Genomic DNA, 13,623 nt, shown 5'->3' with positions numbered 1-13,623 from the left:
CTTCCTCAATCCCACACTCCAACAGTAACCTTAACTCGAAATTTCAGGGTTCCAGCTCTATTCGTTCAACCAAATATAAATTGTACCAAATTTAGTACCATTTAGTACTTTCCGTACCCATAAGTACGAATTTCCAAAACTACCTCAATTCTACACTCCATAAAGTGTGTTCTACACGGTATGTAAATATGTAAATTTGTGCATACCAACTGTCACTTTTTACAAATCTGAATTTTGTACACATGCACATTGGGCCCAATGACAGGTTTTTGAGACAACAAGTCACTGGAAGCAGCTAGAGCTACCAAATTTCGTTCCAATGTTTTTAATGGGCATAAAAGTACTTCTGCAAAATTTGGTAAGAATCGGTTCAGATATAGATATAGTTTTCATGTATATGTTTCATCCGATTTAATCCGATTTTATATTTAAGCCCCACAAAGGTCACAATTTGCATCCGATCGCCTTAAAATTTGATATGGTAAATCCTGTTCAGGTTAGAATCAGGTCCTGAAAATTTGGCTCTGATCGGTTCAGATATATATCTACATATATATAGAAACCTTTTCAGGTATACAATGATGTTCGAAATATAAATCTTCTGAAATGGCTGGACCGAATTTGATAAAATTTTGTTTGTAGATTCATAAGGTCTGAGAATAGATCCTAAGGTACTTTTTATACCGAAAAATGGAGGGGGTGGGGGACCTCCCCCACAACAAGTTTTAGCCAAACGCGAAATCTCAGGGATTATTAGACGCATTGGTATACAAAACAATAGTAATTGTGACCTCTATCATTAATTTATGTTTTGGAAGTAGAAAGCCGCGATCGCGTCCGTTATTTGAAAACTTTATAATTACAGGTTAAGATCTTGAAATTTAGTAGGTGTTTGTAGTACCAGTTATTAAATTTAAAGATCTAGAATATTGAAGATTTAAATGCTTGGTGTAACTCGGATAAGATTACTATAAAATTTGGCGACTTGTGTCATATTGAGCATCGTCCAGTCCCAACCCAATCTAATAAATTAAAATATCCACATTTTTAAGTGTCACGCTATCTGTAAGTAATTTTCTATAAGTATTCGGATCCATACGGACATGAAATTTTTTTACACATATAGTACTCACTATTACCTTCTATCAGATATATATAGTTTCGACAATACGTCGCAATACCGCGAGTTTTATTCCAAAAACTATTTAAACTACAATACGAACTACACAAAAAATACACCACAAGTCTACTTCAAATATTCCTTACCAAATCTAACTTCTTTTATTTCTTAATCAGAATATTAATTTATATACCTTTACACGTTTTATCCATTAAAAAAACTGTTTATTAAATCAGCGGTTTTTAATTGCCGAGCGAAACAAATTTGTTCTTCGTTGGATAAATTTTTATAAAATTTTACAAAGTAACATGCAATATCTTTGACAGCTCGGTATGTGACCACGAAGCGTTGCCAGGTTGAAATGATTTTGTTTCTAAGTGGCTCAAAGTGTTAAGAATCTAATCCCGTTACTAATTTATACAAATATATGACTTCAAAACTAGACTTTTTGCCTCAGAAACCTGCCATTGGGCCCAATGTGACATGGTGTGAACCATACAGAAATTTCAATGCATCAATGTGTTATGTGCATACATATGTATATATTTCGAATAGAACGCGCTCTATTCTCGTCTGTACAACCAAAGGTAAACAGCGGTTTTGTTTGTACGCGATATAAATAAAGAAAACAACAGAAAACGAATGAAAAATAAAATTTTGCTGTGCAGAAGGAATTACATATGGGCGAAAAAAAGTGACAGTTGCTATGCATTAATATGTAAAAAACATACCGTGTAGAAACCCCTTAAGTAATCTTAATTATAAATTTCAGGATTCCAGCTCTATCTGTTCACCCAAATCCAAAATGTACCAAACTTAGTACCATTTAGGACTTTCCGTACCCATAAGTACGAATTTCCGAAACTACCTCCTCCACTCCATAAGTAATCTTAATTCCAAATTTCAGGATTCCAGCTCTATCCGTCCACCTAAATTTAAATTGTACCATATTTAGTACCATTTAGTACTTTCCGTACCCATAAGTACGAATTTCCAAGACTATGTCAATCTTACAGTCCAACAGTAATCTTAATTCCAAATTTCAGGATTTCAGCTCTATTCGCTCCCCCAAATCCAAATTGTACCAAATTAAGAACTTTTCGTACCCATAAGTACGAATTTCCAAAACTTCCTCAATCCTACACTCCAACAGTAACCTTAATTCGAAAATTCAGGATTCCAACTCTATCCGTTCACCCAAATATAAATTGTACCAAATTTAGTACATTTAGTACTTTCCGTTCCCATAAGTATGAATTTCCAAAACTACCTCAATCCTACACTCCATCAGTAACCTTAATTCGAAATTTTAGGATTCCAACTCTATCCGATCAACTAAATTTAAATTGTACCAAATTTAGTACCATTTAGTACTTTCCGTACCCATAAGTATAAATTTCCAAGACTAACTCAATCCTACACTCCAAAAGTAATTAAATTCCAAATTTCAAGATTCCAGCTCTATCCGTTCACCCAAATCCAATTTGTACCAAATTCAGTACCGTTTACTACTTTTCGTACCCATAAGTAAGAATTTCCAAAACTACCTCAATCCTTCACTCCATCAGTAATCTTAATTCCAAATTTCAGGTTTCCATGTCTATCTAAATCCAAATTGTACCAAATTTGGTACCATTTAGTACTTTTCGTACACATAAGTATGAATTTCCAAAAGTACACCCATATCTCAATCGTACGCTTCAACGGTAATCTAAACTCCAAATTTCAGGTTTTCAGCTCTATCCGTTCACCCAAATCCAAATTGTACCAAATTTAGTACCATTTAGTACTACACGTACACATAAGTACGAACTTCAAAAATAATTTCCTTATATCAACACCACTTCCCAACCTTGATTTCCATACCAAATATGAACATTGTAGCTATATCCGCTCAAAATATACAATTGGTACCAAATTTAGTAACTTTTCGTACACTTAAAAGTCGAATTTCCAAAACCCTTTGGTACATCTTTCTAAATCTCCATCAGTTACCCTCATTCTAAATTTCAGAATTTTAGCTCTTCCCGTTTGCGTAGCCTTCTAGGTCGAATTTCCAAAAACCCAGCCTTATCTCACCCCTACACACCGACAGCAACCCACAGTCAAAATTTCAGGTTTCTAGCTTCAGCGGTTTCGTCTGGGCGATGATATGTCAGTCACTCACTCACTCACTAAGCTCTTTTATATATATAGATAAAACTCAATTGTTGTTTGTTGGTAATTGAATCAGTTGAAAACGGCTGGAGCGATTTGGATAATTTTTTGTGGAAATGTTAGCCATAGTCCAGTTTAGGTTTTTATGCAAAGAAAATTGGCCACGCCCACTTTTATAAATATGTTATATCTACGAAACTACTCAACAGATTTTCCTGAAAATTTCAGGGAACGTAGAGTGATGGCCCCCGGTTGAAATAGGCTACATATTTTGTTGAATTTCGGATCGGGCGGGGTACCTCCCCTATGCCCTATTTTTGTAAAAATGCAATATTTGCAACAATTATTACAAATGTATCGCTTTGAAAATTAATTTCCGAGTCAATGGCGATTGTGTCTCCGACCTTACGTGCTTATTTGGGGCATTAAGACTGGACAACGCCCACTTTTTTAAATATGTCATATTTACGAAACTACTGAATCGATTTTCCTGAAACTTTCAGCGAATGCACAGGGTTGGTCCCCGATAAAAATAGGCTACACACTTTTTTGACTTTCGGATCGGGCGGGTACCTCCCCTATACGCTATATTTGTAAAAATACAATATTTGCAACAAATACGAATGTATCGGTTTCGGAATTTATTTGCGAGTCAATGGCGACTGTGCATCCAACCTTACGTACTTAGTTTGGGACTTAAGATCAGACCACGCTCACTTTCTAATTAGGTTATATCTACAAAACTACTGTAGGGATTTTCAAGGAAATCGCGATTTGTCTAAACTTTTAAATCTTTAAAAATAAAAATCAAATATCATTCGTTGGTCATGGCATCAGTTGAGAACGGCTGGACCGATTTCGATATTTTTTTCTGTAAATTGTGCGCAAAAAACAGACTTGGGTTTTTATGCAAAAAAAATTTACGCCCACTTTTTTCAATTTTTAATTTTTATCATTTCTACAAAAACTACTGAACCGATTTTCCTGAAATTGCCAGTGAATGTACAAGGATGGCCCCCTCTTAAAATAGGTTACAAATTCAGTTGAATTTCGGAAGGGGCGGGGTACTTCCCCTATACCCTACTTTTTTTAAAAATGTTATATTTACAATAATTACGAATGTATCTATTTCGAAAGACCTTACCCACTTTTTTAGGATCCAAAGACTTTACCACACCCACTTTTAAAAATATGTTACATCTACAAAACTACTGAACCGATTTTCCTGAAAATGTCAGTGAATTTACGGGCATATTTTCTTGAATTTTGAAGGGGGCATATTTAAAAAAAACGCCTTACCTTTATGAATAAAAATCAAATGCTGTCATAACCCAATTTAGTTTTTTTGGAAAGAAAAGTTTACCACGCCCCCGAAAACAGGTTACATATTTTATTGAATTCCAGAGGGAGCGGGGTACCTCCCCTATGCGATATTTTTAAAAAACGTTATATTTGCAAAAATTATGCATGTATCGGATTAAAAATTTACGGATTAATCTACAATCTAGGTACTTCTTTAGGGCCTATAGGCCCGACCACGCCTGTTTTTTTAATATGTCATAACTCCAATACTACTGAAGGGATTTCCATAAAATTTGCGACAAAAGCTCAATGTTTGCCGTTGTTATGTATATTTTATGAATTTCGGAAGAGGTGGGGTACCTTCCCCATGCCTTTCTGTTAAACGCTATATATAAGCCAAACGTATGATTATATCTGTTTCAGCATACATTTTGGTAGGCAATGAAGTTGTGTGCACCCTAGGTACATATTTGGAGCCAAAATACCGGACCAGGCCTACTTTTTTTAATATGTTATATCTTGAAAACTGATGACCACGCCCACTCTTTTCAAAACATTATTTTTCCAAAACTACTAAACCTAATATTCAGAAAATATTCAGGAATGTCCCGTGGTCCAAAATGCTATATATTTGTAGACGAATTTCGGGGCCTATTATTTTTTAATCGCTATATTTGCTAAACTTATGAGTGCATCGGGTTGCAAATTAGTTTTCCAGACAACGGTGGTTGCGCCCCCGATCAAGAAAAACTATATATTTACAAATTTACTTGAATGGTGAGGATCAACGGTCCATCAGCCAAAATATATAAGTCTCAATAAGCGGGAGAATTCGATTTAACCATTTTTTTAACTTTTATAATTAGATCGCTTTAGGATAAAGACAGGGACATGGACGATAATAAATCCTAAAAAGCATAAATTGGCGAAAAAATCCGACAAAGTCCGTAAGAGAAAAGTAAGGCTGCAGACAAAAAATCCTTCTCGGTTTGACAATGGAGCAAAGATGTGAGGTAGAAAATACTTATTTTTAAATTGTCAAGCATAAAGTCGATAAAAAGTTGTCATTAAAACTCATTACGACGGGCCAGCAACGCGGACCGGGGTCTGCTAGTTTTTAATAATTCTCCATCAAATCGATCACTCGTCAGAAATATGGTTAACAGCTGCACGCTGAACTTCTTCAGAAACGGAAAATCTTCTCATTTTGTATGGGGCATAGAAAAATTAATCCAACCGCATATACTTTGTGGAATTTGAGACATGTTGGCAATCAACTATAACCAAATTCTTATCTAAAAGTTGCAGTGGCACCTTAATTCATAATAAATTAAATTATAATAGGGATGATATGTTTAGTTACTTCGCACTGACTTGCTGACTTAACAAGATGAAATGACTGGTTATTATTTAATCAAATGTCCCCAACTACATATTTAGAAATTAAACTGTCCATAACATGGCAGGGGGTTTAAGTATTATAATTATACCCTCAGCATTTATGCTAACGAGATAATATACACTTTCATATGGGCAAAAATTTCGAATATGTTCGGAAAATTTGTGCGCACGATAACTCTTGAAGCGAATAACCGATTTGGTCCATACTTAGCACATCGTGAAATTTCTACTAGACTTAGATGAGGTTCCAATATGGACTAAATCGGTCCACTCCTTCGGGTACCTCCCACGCAAAATTTCAGAAAAGCTCAGTTTAGTTCAGTTAAGGTTTAAAATACCCCATATGACACCATGTTTAGTGGCTGGGGCACACGATAACTCTCGAACGGATTAGCCGAATTGGTCCAAAATTTGGACTTCGAATCCCTTTGGTTTTTGTTGTAACAACTTGTATTCGCTTTCCCCATTACCAGGGTACATGTTTTTTCAGGGACAAGTCCTTACTTCTTGAGATAATGGCCCAAAAGCTTCAAAAAAAGCCTGCCGGCACCAACTAAACTGGGTACTACGTAAAATAACACTCGGAGGGAGACCCGTTGTACATCGTATTATATAGACGTGAGAAGTATTGTGTGTCACTTCTTTTCTTTAGGTCCAAAGCTGAGGGTATATCTCTGTCAAGCCGACTGATACTTTTTTACTTGTTTAATTGTACAGAAAGAAGCAAAAAATATATTTTTGGATTTAAAAAAAAATATATATATATATATATATATATATATATATATATATATATATATATATATATATATATATATATTTAACATAACATTTTCAATTTTTTTTCTAAAAACTCACAAAACGTAGTTTTTTAGAGAATAATTTTCCAAAAATCCATAAAACGTGGATTTTTTAAAGAATATTTTTTCCAGAAACCCATAAAACGTGCATTGATTAAAAAATATTTTTTCCAGAAACCCTAAACATGGATTAATTAAAAAATATTTTTTCCAGAAAAAAACAAAATATTTTTTGTTGCTTAAAAATATTTTAAAAATAATTTATAAAATTCACATTTTGTGGGTTGCAAAAAAAAATAGGTTTTAACAAATCCAAGATTGGAAAAATATTTTTTTAAAATCCACGTTTTGTGGGTTTCTTTAAATAATATTTTTTTTTAAAAACCTCGTTTTGTGGATTTCTTGTCACAATATTTTTTTAAACGTTTTGTGGGTCTCTCGAAAAATATTTTTAAAAAAATCCACGTTTTTGGGTTTCTCGAAACAATATTTCTTAAAAAATCCACGTTTTGTAGGTTTCACGAAAAAATATTTTTTAAAAAAGCCCCGTTTTGTGGGTTTCTCTAAAAAAAACCACGATTTGTTTGTTTCTCAAAAAATATTTTTCAAAAATGGAGGTTTTGTGGTTTTGTCAAAAATATTTTTTTTAAATACACATTTTATGGCTTTCTAGAAAAAAATATTTAAAAAAATCCACGTTTTGTGGGTTTCTTGAAATAATATTTTTTTTTAAATCCAAGTTTTGTGGGTTTCTCGAAAAGAATGTTTTTTAAATAAAAATAGGTACAAAAAACTTTTTAAGTTAAACGGTTTTATGTTAAACATACATTGCAATGTTTAAGATAAATGTACTAAAAACCAAAAAATAATAAAATAGATACAGTCGTGGGAATTATAAACATATGCATAGACTAGACTAAAATAAAACCGTGGGGCACGTCAATTGTCTACAATCGTTGATTAAAATGTTCGTTTTGTAATGTTACACTATAATTAGACAGTTGTTCAACCGACAACAATGGACGTGTGATAAGTAGGGCTAGAATGTGCAAACAAGCTAGCAAGGTCGATTATAAGCGAGTTTTAGGGTTTCACAGTGGTGAGCGAGTAGTACTTTGTCGATTAAAGACAAAGTACGAGCAGTGAAACGCTTCCTCGCCAGGCAGCAGTGTGAATGTCCAACGATAAACTAGTTGAAACATCTCTTTTATTTACATGGAGTGTATAACTATTTCCATGAGCAAGAAAATAGTAAGTAATTTCCTCAGCGTCTGCGGGCCAACTGCCTAACGACGAATTAAACGATTCTTCTATCACAAATTAAGTCGATAATTTGTAGCCAATTGACGTGCCCCACGGTTTTATTTCTAGTCTATGCATATGTTTATAATTCCCACGACTGTATCTATTTTATTATTTTTTGGTTTTTAGTACATTTATCTTAAACATTGCAATGTATGTTTAACATAAAACCGTTTAACTTAAAAAGTTTTTTACCTATTTTTATTTTCTAGTTTTTAGTTTTTATTTCGCATTCTGTTTAATTCATTTAGTGCTTCATTATTGCAAGGTTTCTTGCCCGTTAGTTTATTGCAGTCCAACTCCTCTATACGTAGTCCCTGCAAAGATCTTAGTCTACTAAGAGCCACGCAGGCTTGACCTTCTTCAAACAGTTTCGCACCTAAGTATACGACTGCGTGATCCACAGTGCTGCCCTGCATTTTATGTATTGTAGAAGCCCATGATAGTATTAAAGGCAACATTCTTCTTTCAGACGTCGTGTAATTGTACTTAGCTGGAAACTGTATGGCTTTCGGGTGTATAAGATGTACTGTATAGTGCACTGTATACTTCTTCACGCCCTTTTATTTGATACCCATATTGGTGGGATTGATAAAAAAATTGTTATCAGCCATTTGGTAGCGGCGGCCATCTTAGATTTCAATTTTGCATAGAAAATTGTATTCTACTTGTTGAGACCTTTCATTTGATACCCATGTTGATGGGATTGATAAAACCTAAGTTATCCGCCATTTTGTAGAGGCCGCCATCTTGGATTTTAATTTTATATAGTACATTGTATTCTACTGGTTGAGCACTTTCATTTGATACCCATATTGATGGGATTGATAAAACCTACGTTATCCGCCATTTTGTAGCGGCCGCCATCTTGGATTTCAATTTTTATGGTAAATTGTATTCTGCTTGTTGAGCCCTTTCATTTGATACCCATATTTATGGGATTAATAAAACATAAATTATCCGCCATTTTGTAGCGGCGGCCATCTTTAATTTATAATGATAATGAATAAACATAATTGTATTGTCACCAAAATCCAAAGTGTATACAAAATTTCAGATTAATCGGTTGACAGGAAGAGGGTGAAATTTGAATTACTAAATTTGACCCAAGAAAAAATAATAAAACAAACGGGGTGAGCTAAATAAAACCATTTAAAAATCCAAGTTTTGTGTGTTTCTCGAAAAAAATGTTTTTTTAAAAAATCCAAGTTTTGTGGGATTCACGAAAAAATATTTTTTTTTTTTTTTAAATCACGGTTTGCGGGTCTCTCGAAAAATATTTTTAAAAAATCCACGTTTTCTGCGTTTCGCGAAAAAATATTTCTTAAAAAATTCACGTTTTTGGGTTTCTCGAAACAATATTGCTTAAAAAATCCACGATTTGTGGGCTTCTCGAAAAAATATTTTTTTAAAAAATCCACGTTTTTTGGATACCGGTTTTAGACTTCGGTATAATAAAATAATATTTAAAAATTCCTGTCATGTCATGCACTATTTAATTTTCAAATAGTTGGGGTAAATTTGAATGGAATGAAAGCGCGTCCTTTTATTTTGCTTAACAGCAAGTCATGTGAACTAACCAATCATATTTTCCCTATTATAAGCAGTATGATTTAGGATACCACAGAAACTTTTAGATATGGAAATGATTATAGATTTGCCATGATGTCTAATCATCCTACACTTCAAGAAGATTCACAGAAAATTATTAGCCTCTTGTAGACAAATTTCGAAGACGACACCATTTAGTCATCATGGGAACGTATCTTAAAACGGTTATTATTTTATTGGTCATCGTTTATCGCGCTTATGGATTTTCTTCTAAGAATTTCCTACTGGAAGAGGTTCCGTCTCATAACATATATCAAGAGATATTGCAAGAAATTGCTAAAGAACAGTCCGTAGAATCTTTGCTAATATTACATCAAAATTCCACAAAGGATAAGCGATTGGCAGCATTCTTCCAAGCCCCCATACCCAAAGTTGTTATTACAAAATCAGAAAATTTTCTGTTTCTGGAGAAATTCAACACGCAGCTGTTATCCATATTTCTTATGAGTGATCGATTTGATGGAGAATTATTGGAAATTGGGGCACATATTTTGGATTATAGACATCAAACGAGAATTTTGATTGTGGCCATAAATGTTGAAGAAAATGGTGAAGCAGCGGAGCAGTTTAAGAAGGAATTGCTTAAGCAATGTAAAGTCTTTAACATGACAAATGTTTTGTTGCACTTTTTACAAGAAGACCCGGAGTCAGTATCCAAGTTGTATGCACTCAAACCTTATCCTGAATATCATTGGATGAACAAACATGAAGAGGATAAATATTATCCACCCCATTGGCAGAATATGCAGAATAAGTCCCTTTTAACTTTTGTTGGCCAAGATCCCCTAACAGGCCTGGCATATCTGGACAAAAATGGAAAGTTGCAAATGAACGGTCATACGGCCAGGCTGGTAATGTTATTTGCCGAACAATTTAATGCCTCTTTAGAAATGCATAAATCGTTTAAATTTGGTGAACTTACTCCATATGTGGTTATGAATGAACTAAGTGTCCGGGGTGAGCTGGATATACCAATGGCTTTAAGTCATCACCTACTACCCAATCAACCGCTTCTGTTAAAGACAGTTTATTACGAGATTACAGGAGCCGTGTTGATGGTACCTTGCCCCACGCAACTAAATTATCGCGAATTGTTTTCTTTGCTTTTAAATGAATATTTCTTCGCATGGATCATCCTGTCATCTCTGCTGCTTTCAATTATGCACTGCCTGATTGACTATTGTTTCGATAAATTCTGGAATTGGACAAATTTCATAGTCAATGATAAAATATTACCGGGAGTATTGGGTCAATCATTTGCCACCAGCCAATCACCATGGCGTAGTTTGAAAATTGTATACCTCCTGGTATCGTTTATGGGTCTTAATGTAGCTGTACAATTTTCAGCCAATATTAATACATTATTTACCCAGCCACCCTATCACAAATCCATACAGACTGCCGAAGACTTACATGGATCTCGTGTAAAAATTATGATGGATCCCTTGTATTCTGACTTCTATATTAATACAGTTGGATTGGAAAAGGATATTTCACATGTGGCCCCTGATTCGGCCACATATCTTAAACATAAGGGTTTGTTTGACAGCACCTATGCCTATGTCACAACCACTACAGAATGGGAAGCTCTATTCGAAAAACGTCAACAATTTTTTGCCCACAAACAATTTTGTATTACTTCGAAATTGCCATATCTTGATGCTGTACTTTATCAATTTGTTTTAGCCAAAAACTCACCATATCTCGAGCCAATGAATGAGATGATTTTACGCGTCCATGAATTGGGTTTCATGAAAGCATGGCAATCGAGTACCTTCATGGATATGTTGAAGTTGAAAAATATTTCATTGATGACTGGCTATACAATTGTGGATAATAAGAAAATTTTAACTGTTGATGATTTGTTTTGGACGTGGATGATAGTGGTGGTGGGTTCCGCCGTTGGCGTGGTAACATTTCTGAGCGAGTTATGGTGGTGGCGAAGGAATAACAGATTGATCTAAAAGTGTTCAAATCTACCATTTTTCGAAAAGAAAGCTCTTAAAACGTTCTTATGGGAATTTTCGAAGCCAATAAGGAATACCAAGTAAAGGAATAATTAAACTTCTGTTAAAAAATAAAATATGTTATTTCACAAATTCTTATTAATTTTTGCACGTATCACATTATAAATGTATTATTTTTTTTTTGGCGCAGGAATTTTAAACACTAAATAAAGATGAAGAAAACAATAACAACACATACTATTCCTTAATTATGGACAGGTTGAACGATTTTACTCTTCTGGCAAAAAAGAATAAATGTTGGGAATACGTATATTTTAGTAGGACACATCGGCCCTCAGAAATGTAAATGTAGAAGAACTCAAAGCCCACAAAAGCTTCTTTATTTCCACCTATTAGCTGTTGGGTTTTTTAAATAGACATATTATTATTATTACCTGTTTCAAAACATTGCAAAAACAATTTTTGTTACCTGCTGAAAATTCTTAAAATCAACGTATTATTACCTGTTTGAAAATATTAAAAATCCGCAGGTAATAAACTGATTGAAACATTTAAAATACACATGTTATAACCTGCTAGAAATATTTAAAAATCCACGTTTTATTACCTGCTAGAAAAACATTATTATCCACTTCTTATTACCTGTTTAAGCAAATATTTTAAAAAATCGATGTGTTGTTGATATCTTAAAAAAATATTCTTTAAAAAATCCACGTCTTTTTGGATGCTTGAAAAAAATATTCTTTAAAAAATCCACGTCTTTTTGGATGCTTGAAAAAAATATTCTTTAAAAAATCCACGTCTTTTTGGATGCATGAAAAAAATATTCTTTAAAAAATCCACGTCTTTTTGGATGCTTGAAAAAAATATTCTTTAAAAAATCCACGTCTTTTTGGATGCTTGAAAAAAATATTCTTTAAAAAATCCACGTCTTTTTGGATGCTTGAAAAAAATATTCTTTAAAAAATCCACGTCTTTTTGGATGCTTGAAAAAAATATTCTTTAAAAAATCCACGTCTTTTTGGATGCTTGAAAAAAATATTCTTTAAAAAATCCACGTCTTTTTGGATGCTTGAAAAAAATATTCTTTAAAAAATCCACGTCTTTTTGGATGCTTGAAAAAAATATTCTTTAAAAAATCCACGTCTTTTTGGATGCTTGAAAAAAATATTCTTTAAAAAATCCACGTCTTTTTGGATGCTTGAAAAAAATATTCTTTAAAAAATCCACGTCTTTTTGGATGCTTGAAAAAAATATTCTTTAAAAAATCCACGTCTTTTTGGATGCTTGAAAAAAATATTCTTTAAAAAATCCACGTCTTTTTGGATGCTTGAAAAAAATATTCTTTAAAAAATCCACGTCTTTTTGGATGCTTGAAAAAAATATTCTTTAAAAAATCCACGTCTTTTTGGATGCTTGAAAAAAATATTCTTTAAAAAATCCACGTCTTTTTGGATGCTTGAAAAAAATATTCTTTAAAAAATCCACGTCTTTTTGGATGCTTGAAAAAAATATTCTTTAAAAAATCCACGTCTTTTTGGATGCTTGAAAAAAATATTCTTTAAAAAATCCACGTCTTTTTGGATGCTTGAAAAAAATATTCTTTAAAAAATCCACGTCTTTTTGGATGCTTGAAAAAAATATTCTTTAAAAAATCCACGTCTTTTTGGATGCTTGAAAAAAATATTCTTTAAAAAATCCACGTCTTTTTGGATGCTTGAAAAAAATATTCTTTAAAAAATCCACGTCTTTTTGGATGCTTGAAAAAAATATTCTTTTAAAAAATCCACGTCTTTTTGGATGCTTGAAAAAAATATTCTTTAAAAAATCCACGTCTTTTTGGATGCTTGAAAAAAAATATTCTTTAAAAAAATCCACGTGTTGTTTGGTTGCTTGAAAAAATATTCTTTAAAAAATCCATGTGTTTTTGATTGCTTGAAAAAATATTCTTTAAAAAAATCCT

The 13,623-nt window shown here is 33.1% G+C and overlaps 1 protein-coding gene across 1 annotated transcript; it reads left to right on the top strand.

The window, feature by feature from the left end:
- The first annotated feature begins 9,836 nt into the window (after positions 1–9,836).
- On the top strand, positions 9,837–11,657 carry LOC141392087 (uncharacterized). The gene has a single exon (XM_073965044.1). The coding sequence runs from the start codon at positions 9,837–9,839 to the stop codon at positions 11,655–11,657; it is 1,821 nt and encodes a 606-aa protein (XP_073821145.1).
- Positions 11,658–13,623: the final 1,966 nt, after the last annotated feature.

This window comes from Musca autumnalis, unplaced genomic scaffold, assembly GCF_047663935.1.
Source record: "Musca autumnalis isolate F117 unplaced genomic scaffold, ASM4766393v1 scaffold_2, whole genome shotgun sequence".
NCBI lineage: Eukaryota > Metazoa > Arthropoda > Insecta > Diptera > Muscidae > Musca > Musca autumnalis.
This window is presented reverse-complemented; position numbering and strand designations above follow the sequence as displayed.

What these genes read in the sequence shown, in the direction of transcription:
- LOC141392087 (XM_073965044.1), top strand. Translation starts at nt 9,837, where the DNA reads ATGGGAACGTATCTTAAAACGGTTATTATTTTATTGGTCATCGTTTAT.